We start from the raw sequence: 13,137 nt of genomic DNA, 5'->3' as shown, positions 1-13,137 counted from the left end.
ATCACAATCTTATCAGCTGTGCTTCAGTTGGTAGCACCCTCGCTTCTGAGTCAGAAGGTTGTGGGTTCAAGTCCCACTCCAGGGACTTGAGCACAAAAATCTAGGCTGACATGCCAGTGCAGTGATGAGGGAGTGCTGCACTGTCAGAGGTGCCATCTATTGGAAGAGACGTTAAACCGAGGCCCGTCGCACTCTCAGGTGGTTGTAATAGATCCCACGGCCACTATTTTGAAGAATAGCAGGTCAGTTATCCCCGGTGTCCTGGCCAATACTTATCCCTCGATCAATACAACACAACAGATTATCTGGTCATTATCACATTGCTGTTTATGGGAGCTTGCTGTTTATGGGAAATTTCTGCCGCCGTTCCTACATTACTACAGTGTCTACTCTTCAAAAAGCACTTCATTGGCTGCGAAGCACGTTCAGAAGTCCGATGGTCGTGAAAGGCGCTATATAAATCCAGGTCACTATTTCTCTACTTGATATTAAATCCTACGGTTGATAAACTGGGAGTTTCCTGACCAGAAGTCACCCTCAGTCAATCTCGGTTATAAACCGGCCAATGTCTGTTGAACATGTAAAAATCCAGATCGATAAACAGGGCAGCGAGTTTGCTGTTCAGATTATTGAATATATACTAAAAGATTTATGAACCTTGCTCATAAGATTTTTGCCTGATAGAACAGAAACACATAAAGAACAGAATATAAATCAGGAGGTGTTGCAACACATGGCCTCATTCAAGAACTTGAGATTGTGCCGAGCAACAAATCTGATTGGTCTCTTTAAACATCCAATCAGAGAGATACAGAACAATGGTTTTGACAAGCCAATCACAACCATTGCCTTCGCCCATCCCTCATTAGCATAGGGCTGTGGGCGGAGTGTGGGGCTGCCGATATAATACGGGCTCGGAGCAGAATTTCCCCAAATCTGCGCCTGACTGAACGAGACGATGGCTGACGAAAAGAAAACAGGTCCCGCCAAGAAAGGCGCCAAGAAAATAGTTAAGAAAACCCCAGCGAAGAGCGGCAAGAGGCGCAGAAAGTCGAGGAAGGAGAGTTACTCCATCTACATCTACAAAGTGATGAAGCAGGTTCACCCCGACACCGGCATCTCCTCCAAGGCCATGGGCATCATGAACTCGTTTGTGAAGGATATTTTCGAGCGCATCGCGGGTGAGGCTTCCCGCCTGGCCCATTACAACAAGCGCCGCACCATCAGTTCCCGGGAGATCCAGACCTCCGTGCGCCTGCTGCTGCCCGGGGAGCTGGCCAAGCACGCCGTGTCGGAAGGGACAAAGGCGGTGACTAAGTACACCAGCTCCAAGTGAGACTGCCCGCTGTCCTGACAGATCAAACCCCAAACACAACGGCTCTTTTAAGAGCCACCCACAACATCTCTGAAAGAGCTGCACAAACGCATCGCCCTTTACACTCTGTTTACTATAATTATTTCCTCAACCAGTATGTTTGAGAACTTTTACACTTCCAGCTGAAGATTTAGTTTGAATTCTCAGATATCAGTTTCACTGTCCGGTTCCACCTTAGCGTCGCTGGAATTTTCCGCCAACTACAAACACGGTCCCTGGTCGCTGTTTCTTTTGCTCTCAGACCCGTTCATTTTCACCACCTGCCGAATTAAGAGCTTGTTTAGGGGCAGAGACTCAGATTTCAGTCACACATTCTCTCTCGCAAGCCCTTTTCAAGTTTATTTTTCAATTCCTGTTGCGGGTCAGTCCGTTTATTAAGCCGACACTCCCTGCAGTGTAACAACCCAGAATGGGAGTTCTTACAGAGATCAGAACCGGGGCAGTTTGAACACTCTGTCCCTCTTCTCTTTTCACAGAAGGACCCCCAGTTCTGGGCTCACTCCCGCCTTTGCAGGGGCTCGATCAATAATCTGTGAAACCCAATTTTTACAAAGATTGAGTTGGAATGTGTCCCGTTACAGAGTCGGTGGGGATTGATTCCCGCCCATTAGACAGTTTGAAATAGTACCCGAATTTAATCCTGATTGTAACAGCCTGGAACTTGCAAGGGGAATATGTAAAAGACAAAATTAATTAAAACGTGTTGGGAAATCTTTGACTAATGGTGAATTTATATTAACATAATCTGCTATTTTAAAATTTCTTGGCGGGGTTTTTAAATTAAAAATCGATATTCTGACTGTTGGAGACAGTAATTTCCGCCCTACTTTCATTGGTGGGCTAAACAGCCTGTGATTGGTCACCTGAAAAGACCAATGAAATTCACCACCGAGCGACCAATCACAAATTCGCTCCCTGCATTCCTCCAGAAGGTACAAGAAAGGCAGATGTGGGAGGAGTTTCTCATTCTTTCATTGAACGTGTGGATTGTGGAAATGTCTGGGAGAGGAAAAACCGGAGGTAAAGTTCGGGCCAAGGCCAAGTCTCGCTCCTCGCGGGCCGGACTGCAGTTCCCTGTGGGCCGTGTTCACAGGCATCTGCGAAAGGGCAACTACGCTGAGCGTGTGGGTGCCGGAGCCCCGGTCTACATGGCTGCTGTGCTCGAGTATCTGACCGCTGAAATCCTGGAGCTGGCCGGCAACGCGGCCCGCGACAACAAGAAGACCCGCATCATCCCCAGACACCTGCAGCTGGCCATCCGCAACGACGAGGAGCTCAACAAGCTGCTGGGAAAGGTGACCATCGCTCAGGGCGGGGTGCTGCCTAATATCCAGGCTGTGCTGCTGCCCAAGAAAACCGCCAGTGCGTCCAAGGGCAAGTAAAGCGGACACGATTTAATCTAATAACGCAAAGGCTCTTTTCAGAGCCACCCACACTATCTGTGAAAGGGCTGCTTTCTGTTCTGTGGATAACAATTGTCCTAGATTTAATTTAACATACACTTTCATTACGCTGAACGTTTGCTGATCAGAAATGAGCCTCAGACGTTCTTAGTTATAAGCTTAACCATCTAGAAGTGTGGATTTTCAAACCGTGCCGCATGTTTGCTATTAGCCGATATTCGGATCAGTGATTTAATAGAGGGCGACTGGCTTCCGAGAAATACAAAACAGACGGAGACCGTAATGTCTGGGTAAAGAAGACTGTGTATTCCCCCCGCCCGCTCATTGTGACCGGTACACCAGGAGTTCCTGATCTCATAAAAATCTTTGTAAATATTTAATAATTCCCATATTCCCACAGCCACTACACTGGAAAAGTACTTCATTGGCTTTGAGAAGTCCGATGGTCGTCTAAGGTACTAGAAAAATCTGTTACTGTACTTTAATTAAAAATCTGAAATAATTTCCCAACCAAACTGTCCACACTCTCATCCCCAGGTCACTGCTCTCTCTGTGAGGAGGTGGGTGGCTCTTAAAAGAGGCTTTGTGTTGTGCTGGGTGGAAAGGGTGGAGTTGTTCAGCCGCCGAATCCATAGAGTGCGGCCCTGCCGTTTGAGAGCATATACCACATCCATGGCAGTGACCGTCTTGCGCTTGGCGTGCTCGGTGTAGGTGACGGCGTCCCTGATGACATTCTCCAGGAAAACCTTCAGCACCCCGCGGGTCTCCTCGTAGATCAGGCCCGAGATCCGCTTGACACCGCCACGGCGAGCCAGGCGGCGGATGGCGGGTTTGGTGATGCCCTGGATGTTATCACGGAGCACTTTACGGTGCCGCTTGGCTCCGCCTTTGCCCAGTCCTTTGCCTCCTTTACCTCCTTTACCTCGTCCAGACATGTTGATTCTTCACTCAAACTGTCGCTGAATGAGGAACCAACTGATCCTGGCTCCCTTTTTTATAGTGCTGGCTCCGACCTGACTGAGAAAGCGCAGAGTGAGAGAGGCGGGAAGGGCAGGAGACAGTGAGAGGTTAAACAGAGAGCGCGGCAGGGGAGGAGACAGAATCAAGATTGAGAGACAGAGCAGAGCGCCGCCTCTGATCTTCCAGCTCCACCTCCAGCTTTCTGCAACCGCTAATTTCAAATTGTTTTCTCCACAATACAACCGATACACAGCGCTCCGCACAAACCCTTACAGACTCGGAATTCATATTCAAGGCTTCCAGTGACCAGAAGCTTTTAAATAAGGTTCCGGTACAATTAACAATCAGGAATATTCCCGCCTATATAGTCCGTTCCCTGTCAATCTCAGACCTTATTCCATCTCCTCTCACAGACCGGTTCAGCAGTTTACAAACACCTTATTCCAGCTGATTTGGAGAATCTGGTGTTTGGGGTTTGAGTTATGAGGCGGGGTATCGCCGCCAGTCCCACCGTCTCACAGAGACTCTTCCTCCTGAATCTGTGAAATGACAATGACCAGGAACTGAGACTGGAGCCGGACTCAAACTCCAGTTACAGTGAGGCCCAGGCCGGACATCCCATTCTCTGTGTTTTATTGTAGGCACTGAGAGAGGGGTGGGTGCAGACACTGGGGGAGGGGTGAGATCAGACACTGTGGGAGATGTGCTGCAGACACTGCGGGAGGGGTAGGTGCAGACACTGGGGGAGGGGTGGGTGCAGCCAATGCCAACGAATCATCAGGGATTCCGGGGTCATTTTCAATTATTTCTATCTGGAATCTGAGCCCGCGACAGGGATCATTTGATTCCGGGATCCGCCCTTTTCTGAGAGGCGTGGGTGGCTCTGAGAAGAGCTTTTGGGTTAAAATGTTTAGAAGTTGCCTTTTTATTTACTTTTTGGGCGCTGCTTTCCATACCTTTGCTGATTTGGGCGTGGCCTTGACCCTCGGGTTCTCCACTTTTTTGGCCGCCTTCACTTTCTTGGGGCTCTTGGGCTTTTTCGCCGCCGCCTTCTTCCCAGCCGTCCCTTTCACTGTCTTTTTTTTGCTGTTGGCGCCTTCTTGGTGCTCGTTTTCTTGGCTGCTGCTTCCTTTGCTGGAGATTTCGTGGCTGCTGCTTTCTTTGCTGGAGATTTCTTGGCTGCTGGCTTCTTCACCTTCTTTCCCACTTTCCCCTGGGGATCTGTATTCGCGATTTTGAAGGAGCCCGAGGCGCCCGTGCCCTTGATCTGCTTCAGGGAGTCATTCATCGCATTCTTCTTGATACTGGACCTGATCTGGGACCCGCGCTTCTCCACGTCGAAGCCTTTGGCCGCCAGAGCCTTGTTTATCGCGGCCAGTGACATTCCCCTGCGATCCTTGCCATCAGCCACAACCTTGAGGATCTGGTCGCCCAACTTGGGACCGGCTGGCCCGGAGCGGGGAGCCGCCGCCGCCTTCTTGCTGGGAGCCTTGGTTTGAGCGACGGCGGCAGGAGGAGCCGTTTCGGCGGCTGCAGTATCAGTCATGTCCGCGACTCTGGAAAATCTCTCTGACAGTCAGAGCTGGGTCAGAAATGAAACGAGAGGCGGCGACACAGAGCAACTTAAAGACATGCACAGTATCAGTTCCAGACTGACCGGTGAAGTCCCGTTTTATTCTGAAAGATCCCTTTGAAGAGACAGAAGATGCAGTCTCCTCTCTCACTGATATTGTACCAGAGACGGATGCATTATTAATCCCATACTGCGGGACAGTGTCAGAGAGTGAGAGAAACAATGTCGCACATTTATCACTCGCTTGCCTGTTGTACTCTCTGCAATCTTGCAGCTCAGGGCCATAAGAACATAACAAATCGGAACAGGAGTAGGCCATTTGGCTCCTCGAGCCTGCTTTGTCTTTCAATAAGATCATGGCGGATCTGATCATGGACTCAGCTCCACTTCCCTGCCCCCTCCCCATAACCATTTACTCCCTTATCGCTCAAAAATCTGTCTATCGCCACCTTAAATATATTCAATGGCACAGCCTTCACAGTTGTCTGGGGCAGATAATTCCATAGATTTCCAACCCTCTGAGAGAAGAAATTCCTCCTCATCCCAATTTTAAATGGGCGGCCCCTTATTCTAAGACTATGTAACCTAGTTTTAGTTGCCCCTATGTGGAAATATCCTCTCTGCATCCATCTTGTCAAGCCCCCTCATTATCTTATAAGTTTCAATAAGATCACCTCTCATTCTTCTGATCTCCAATGTGTACAGACCCAACCTACTCAAACCTCTCCTCATAACTCAACCCCCTCAGCTCCGGAATCAACCGAGTGAATCGTCTCTGAACAGCCTCCAATGTAATTATATCCTTCCTTAAATACGGAGACCAAAACTGTACACCGTACTCCCGGTGTGGCCTTACCAATACCCTGTACAGTTGTAGCAGGATTTCTCTGCTTTTAGACTCTATCCCCCTTGCAATAAAGGCCAACATTCTATTTGACTTCCTGATTACTTGCTGTACCTGCGTACTAACTTTTTGTGTTTCATGTACAAGGACCCCCAGGGCTCTCTGTACTGCTGCACGTTGCAATTTTTCTCCATTTAAATTATAATTTTCTTTTCTATTATTTCTGCCAAAATGGATAACCTCTCATTTTCCCACATTATATTCCATCTGGAAGTGGACCTGAGTCTATGATCGGATCAGCCATGATTGTATTAAATGTCGGAGCAGGCTCGAGGGGCCATATGGCCTACTCCTGCTACTATTTCTTATGCTCTTATCTGCCAAATGTTTGCACACTCACTTAGCCTGTCGAGATCCCTTTGCATATCTACTGTGTCCTCATCACAATTTGCTTTCCCACCCATCTTTGTATCATCAGCAAACTTGGCTAAATTAAACTCGGACCCTTCATCCAAGTCATTAATATAGATTGTAAATAGTTGAGGACCCAGCACCGATCCCTGTGACACCCAACTCATCACTGTTTGCCAACCGGAAAGTGACCCATTTATCCTGACTCTCTGTTTTCTGTTAGTTACCCAATTCTCTATCCATGCTAATATATTGCTCCCAATCCCATGAGCTTTTATCTTGTGCAGTAACCTCTTATGTGGCACCTTATCGAATGCTTTCTGGAAATCTAAATACACCACATCCACAGGTTGTCCCTTATCTACCGTGCTTGTTACATCCTCAAAGACCTCCACCAAATTTGTCAAACATGATTTCCCTTTCATAAAACCATGCTGACTCTGTTTGATTGAATCATGCTTTTCCAAATGTCCTGCTCCTGCTTCCTTAATAATGGACTCCAGCATTTTCACAACAACAGATGTTCGGCTAACTGGTCTATAGTTTCCTGCTTTTTGTTTGCCTCCTTTTTTGAACATTTGCAATTTTCCAATCTGCTAGGACCTCCCCAGAATCCAGGGAATTTTGGTAGATTACAAACAATGCATCCACTATCTCTACAGCCACATTTCTTAAGACCACAGGATGTAAACCATCAGGTCCAGGGGACTTGTCCGTCTTTAGTCCCATTATTTTACCGAGTACTACTCCATTAGTGACAGTGATTGTAATAAGTTCCTCCCTACCTATAACCTCTTGATTGTACACTTCGATATTACTCACAGTGAGAGTGTTTAAACTAATCTCGGACTCTTTCTGTCAGATATTAACTCCTGCACGGTCCCAGCAAACACTCCCACTCCCTCGTCCCTCCGATGTTTCTGCAGGATTGCTTTGTGAAGACGGGCTCATGGAGAGATCCCAAATTGAGCATCTCCAAGGGACAAGGCTCCCAGCTTTAATCATTCTCTGTCCTTTCCCCCCAGGCCCAGTTCCTTTGTCAGATTCTGATAAAAGTAAATTGGGAAAAGTGCACTTTGATTTTTACAGGCTGAATTATTGCAGAGAGCTGCGCATGCGCGGCTCAGCCCCGCCCCCTGTGTCGATTCCCAGTGAGCAGAAGAGCGCATGCGCCCTCCCCTCCCCCAGTCCTGCCTGTGATCGCCATTCACTCAGTGAGCGGAAGAAGATGGTTTCAAACAGCCGGGAATGGAGAGCCCGCGGCCCCGGGGTAAGGCAGCGAGCAGCAGCCTCCTTACAGCAGCGCAGCGCTTTGGGAGCGTGTCCGCAGATGGGCTCAGAGACCGGCACTGAGTCCGGGGAGAGTCGGGGACTGTGTGTCAGGGGCGGAGTGGAGAAAGAACCAGTGTCAGTGCGTGGTGTGAGTGGGGGGAGGGAGAGGCCATTCTCGGGCTGTGTGTGGACAGTGTGTGTCCAGGGGGAAGGGAGACAGAATGGGCAGAATCTGCTGTTTACAATCATTGCTGCTTTCTCTCTCCTAACCAGGAGTGAACGTTCCTGGTTTAGTTCCGTCGGGGGCTGTTTATTTGTCAGAGGCAGAGTGGAGCAGGAACTAGTTCCGGAACATGGAGTGAGTGGGGGAAGGGAGAGGCCATTCTCGGGCTGTGTGTGGACAGTCTCTTACTTTCTACTTGAGGATAAAATGATCCTCTGATGACTCTGGTTGTAAGCAGTACTTACAGTAGCATTTCATGGTTCTCCGCAGGCCGTTGCACATGAACCAATGAACGTTACTAGGTAGAGTTTGCCTAATGGCTCCTGCATAAGGATGACACTCGTTAATCGTTTGCACTTCAGTCCCCCGCTCCTGATCTTTGGGCCCCCTGTGCGGAGGGGAGCAGGCAGATCGGAAGGCCTCCTCGTAGGACTGCTCCTGGGCATGGCCAAGGTGGCTATTAACCGGTCCAGGCAGCGGGCGGTCGAGGGAGTGTTCAGCCCGACTGCCTGCCTCTCTTCCACGGTTATGTTCGAGCCAGGGTGTCCCTGGAGATGGAGCACGCGGTGTTCACCGGTATGCTCGCGGGCTTCTGTGAGAGGTGGGCGCCGGAGGGACTGGAGTGCATCATCACCCCCAGGAACCAAACTTTAATTTGATCCATTTAATGCCAAAGTTAAATATGTCTGTTTTAATGCCCCTTTAATAAGGGGGCACTTGACTTATTGTTTTACTAAAATAGTTGTGTATACAGTGTGGGGTAACAGTGAAAGTAAATCACCTCGCTCTTTCAAATCATTGCTGCTTTCTTTCCCCAAATCAGTAGTGAATGTTCCTGATTCAGTCCCAATCTCACTGTGTCTGTTGTTCTTTGAAAGTGAACAGTGGAAACACACCCTGACGGTGAGGATGTGAGGAGTTTCACAAAGTGTATCTATTGCAGACACCAGGTGAGGAGTGTGGGAGAAGACATTTCAAGCATCGGTTATTTTGTTTTGGTGCATTGAGTTGTCCAGAACCGTGTTGCTGGTGATCGAGAGCCTGTCGCTCCCTCAGATACATCAGGATCTGGGCTCTGTGACATTCTGTTAACTACACAGGCCCTCAACTCAGTTTCAAAAGTCTGAAAACAAGTGTTGTACAGCCCAGGTACTATAGTTATATTCCAGGAAGAGATTCAGAATTTTACAAGTAGTCCCATGGGAGTGGGAGATATAAATCTGAACTGTTCCAATCGGGTGGTCCTATTCATGGACCAGTGCTGTTTGTATCGTGGTTCCCCTCTCCAGATACTTTACTTTATTATAAACAAACATGTTAATTAAAAACTTTACTTTTTATATTCTCCCACTCACCTGTACATATCATAACTAATATTGTTCTCGTATTATTATTCTCAGAGAGAAGTACTTCACTGAGCCTGAATAAATGTGATCTTTCCTCCACCCGGAACACAAGGAACAGTGCTGTCAGCTCCTTCTCATTCACAGTAAGTATATTATCACTTACAGAGCACAGAGACACAAAACTGGTCTCAATCCTATTGTCATAGGCAGCAGAAACTGTCTGTCCCACAGTGATCCGAATTTCCAGAGTTACATTATGAATCCCACAGTCACTTGGAGCAGTACAATAAGATGTTGTTTCAAAGTCCAAACATATCGCACTGAGAGACAGATCCATTTCACTCACTTACTCACAAACACAGGAACAGATAGACACTGACATAGTGTCAATCCACACTGCTGGCATACACGGACTGTCAACCAGTGCAGGCAGCTCCTTCCCACACACAGTAAGTACATTATCACTCACAGAGCGCAGAGACACAGAACTGGCCTCAATCCTATTATCACAGGCAGCAGAAGCAGTCAGTCCCACAGTAATCCACAGTACAAGAGTTACATTGTGAATCTTACAAGGAGCAGTAGAATCAGACGCTGTTTCACCATTGAAACAGATCAAACTAACATGTAGATTAAACACCCGCACTCACTTGCCAGAAACTAGCAGGTAGAGAATAAAACGCACAATCACATACCTTAATATATAAGTTAGAAAGTAAAAACCATACTCTCATATCAGAAGCTGACGGGTACAGAGCAAAAGCAATAATCACGTATCAGGAAAGGAGAGATTCAGTATTAAGCCATCTCGAATATACCAGAAAATGACAGGTGCAGAATAAAACCCACACTCCCGTACCATAGACTGACAGATACAATCTACAACTCACACCCACATAGATGAAAGTGACACGCACAGAGTAAACTCCACACCAGAGAGTGACAGGTAGAGTGTAAATCCCAGAGTCACATGTCAGAAAACAAAGGTAAAAAGTAAAACTGATAGCTGCATTGCAGAATCTGACAGTTTCTGAGCTAAAGACATATTGCCATCTCATAAACTGGCAGATGCAGAGTGAAACCCACACACACCTATCAGAAAGGTAAAACCTTTACTCACATATCAGACAAATTCAGGTAGAACATAAAACAGATATTCACGTTCACATACCAGAGATGGGCAGATACAGAGTCAATCCCCGCTCATATAGCAGGAACTGACAGGTACAGTCTAAAACATACACCCAAATTGTAGGAGCTAATAGGTGCTGATTAAACCCAGACTAACACACCAGAAACTGAGAGGCACAGATTAAACCCCCATACACATATCTAAATCTGACAGTTACAGAAATATACACAGACTCGCATATGAAGGAAACATACAGTATAAAGCCCATATTCATGTATCATACATAAAAGCTGACAGTTACAAGTTAAGCTACCACTCATAAGCCAGAAACTGACGGGTACAGATTAAACCAACACTCACATATCAGAAACTGACAGGTTCAGAATAAAATCCACAATCATAAACCAGAAACTGACCAGTACAGATTAAAACAATACTCATATACCAGAAACTGACAGGAACAGATTAAAACACACACTCAGATATAAGAAACTGACAGGTACAGAATAAACCCCACTCTCACATACCAGAAACTGACAAGTACAGATCATAACGCACATTCACATACAATAGACCGATAAGTACAGGATAAAACACACCCTCATATATCAGAAACTGACTGGCAGAGATTAAGCACCACACTCATCTATTGAATCTCACATATCAGAAACTGACAGGCAAAATAAAACCTACACTTAGATACTGACAGATACAGAGTAAATGCCACATTCGTGTTCTAGCGAAAGACACATACAGTGTAAATTACTAACCCACTAACTTGAAATCAACAGGTGCAGAATAAAGTACCCAATCACATACCAGAAAGTGACATGTACAAAGTAAAACCCACACTCACCTAACAGATACTGACAGATAGAGTAAAGACCATCCTCACTTTCCAGTTATTGACTGGAACAGGGTTATAACGTCTCGCCCATACCTGAAACTGGCAGATACAAAGGAAAAGCAACTTCCAATTAAGCAGAAACTGGCAGTTATAGGGTAGGACACTCACTAATATATCAGAACATAACAAGGGAAGAATAAAACCCAAACTCCCATAACAGATACAGAGAAAAGCATATACGCACATACCAGAGACAGACAGATACAGTGTGAACTCACACTCACATACCAGAGACAGATAGATACAGAATGAACTCACACTCACAGACCAGAGACAGATAGATACAGAATGAACTCACACTCACATACCAGAGACAGATAGATACAGAGTGAACTCACACTCACATACCAGAGACATATAGATACAGAGTGAAACTCACACTCACACCAGAGACAGATAGGTACAGAATGAACTCACACTCACATACCAGAGACAGATAGATACAGAGTGAACTCACACTCACATACCAGAGACATATAGATACAGAGTGAAACGCACACTCGCATACCAGAGACAGATAGATACAGAATGAACTCACACTCACATATCAGAGACAGATAGATACAGAATGAACTCACACTCACAAACCAGAGACAGATAGATACAGAGTGAAACTCACTGTCACATACCAGAGACAGATAGATACAGAATGAACTCGCACTCACAAACCAGGGACAGATAGGTACAGAATGAACTCACACTCACATACCAGAGACAGATAGATACAGAGTTAACTCACACTCACATACCAGAGACACATAGATACAGAGTAAAACTCACACTCACATACCAGAGACAGATAGGTACAGAATGAACTCACACTCACATACCAGAGACAGATAGATACAGAGTGAACTCACACTCACAAACCAGGGATAGATGGGTGCAGAGTGAAACTCACACTCACATACCAGAGACAGATAGATACAGAGTGAAACTCACACTCACATACCAGAGACAGATAGGTACAGAATTAACTCACACTCATATAAGAACATAAGCAATAGGAGCAGGAGTTGGCCATTTGAGGAACAGGATAAAGCTTCATTTGGAAATACAGGGATTAATCAAGGACAGTCAGCATGGATTTGTTAAGGGAAGGTCATGTCTGACTAACTTGATTGAATTTTTCGAGGAGGTAACCAGGAGGATCGATGACGGCAGTTCATGTGATGTAGTGTTTATGGATTTTAGCAAAGCTTTTGATAAGGTCCAACGTGGCCAACTGATCACGAAAGTAAAAGCCGATGGGATCCAGGGCAAAGTGGCAAGTTGGATCCAAAATTGGCTGAGGCAGAAAGCGAAGGGTAATGGTTGATAGGTGTTTTTGTGACTGGAAGGATGTATCCAGTGGGGTTCCGAGGTGCTCAGTGCTGGGTCCCTTGCTTTTTGTGGTATATATCAATGACTTGGACTGGAATGTTGTGGGTATGATTAAGAAGTTTACAGCTGACAGTGTGGTTGATAATGAAGAAGAAAGCTGTGGATTGCAGGAAGATATCAATGTACTGGTCAGGTGGGTGGAACTGTGCCAAATGGATTCAATCCAGAGAAGTGTGAGGTCATGCATTTGGGGAGGGCTAACAAGGCAAGGGAATACACATTAAATGGTACGACACTGAAAAGTGTAGAGGAACAAAGGGACCTTGGAATACATGTCCACGGATCCCTGAAGGTAGCAGGCCAGGTAG

General features: G+C 46.4%; 2 protein-coding genes across 2 annotated transcripts; one reads left to right on the top strand and one right to left on the bottom strand.

Moving 5' to 3' along the window:
• Positions 1-2,370: 2,370 nt before the first annotated feature.
• On the top strand, positions 2,371-2,757 carry LOC139248333 (histone H2A type 2-A-like). Its single transcript, XM_070872126.1, has one exon. The coding sequence runs from the start codon at positions 2,371-2,373 to the stop codon at positions 2,755-2,757; it is 387 nt and encodes a 128-aa protein (XP_070728227.1).
• A 2,050-nt stretch (positions 2,758-4,807) lies between these two features.
• LOC139248113 (histone H1-like) lies at positions 4,808-5,307 on the bottom strand. The gene has a single exon (XM_070871862.1). The coding sequence runs from the start codon at positions 5,282-5,284 to the stop codon at positions 4,808-4,810; it is 477 nt and encodes a 158-aa protein (XP_070727963.1). The 5' UTR covers positions 5,285-5,307.
• Positions 5,308-13,137: the final 7,830 nt, after the last annotated feature.

The sequence above is a fragment of the Pristiophorus japonicus genome, unplaced genomic scaffold, assembly GCF_044704955.1.
Source record: "Pristiophorus japonicus isolate sPriJap1 unplaced genomic scaffold, sPriJap1.hap1 HAP1_SCAFFOLD_29, whole genome shotgun sequence".
Taxonomy (NCBI): domain Eukaryota; kingdom Metazoa; phylum Chordata; class Chondrichthyes; family Pristiophoridae; genus Pristiophorus; species Pristiophorus japonicus.
The sequence above is the reverse complement of the archived record's forward strand: the minus strand, read 5'-3'. Positions and strand labels throughout refer to the sequence as shown.

Excerpts from the sequence above, each read along its gene's own strand:
- LOC139248113 (XM_070871862.1), bottom strand. The coding sequence starts at position 5,284 with ATGACTGATACTGCAGCCGCCGAAACGGCTCCTCCTGCCGCCGTCGCT.
- LOC139248333 (XM_070872126.1), top strand. The coding sequence starts at position 2,371 with ATGTCTGGGAGAGGAAAAACCGGAGGTAAAGTTCGGGCCAAGGCCAAG.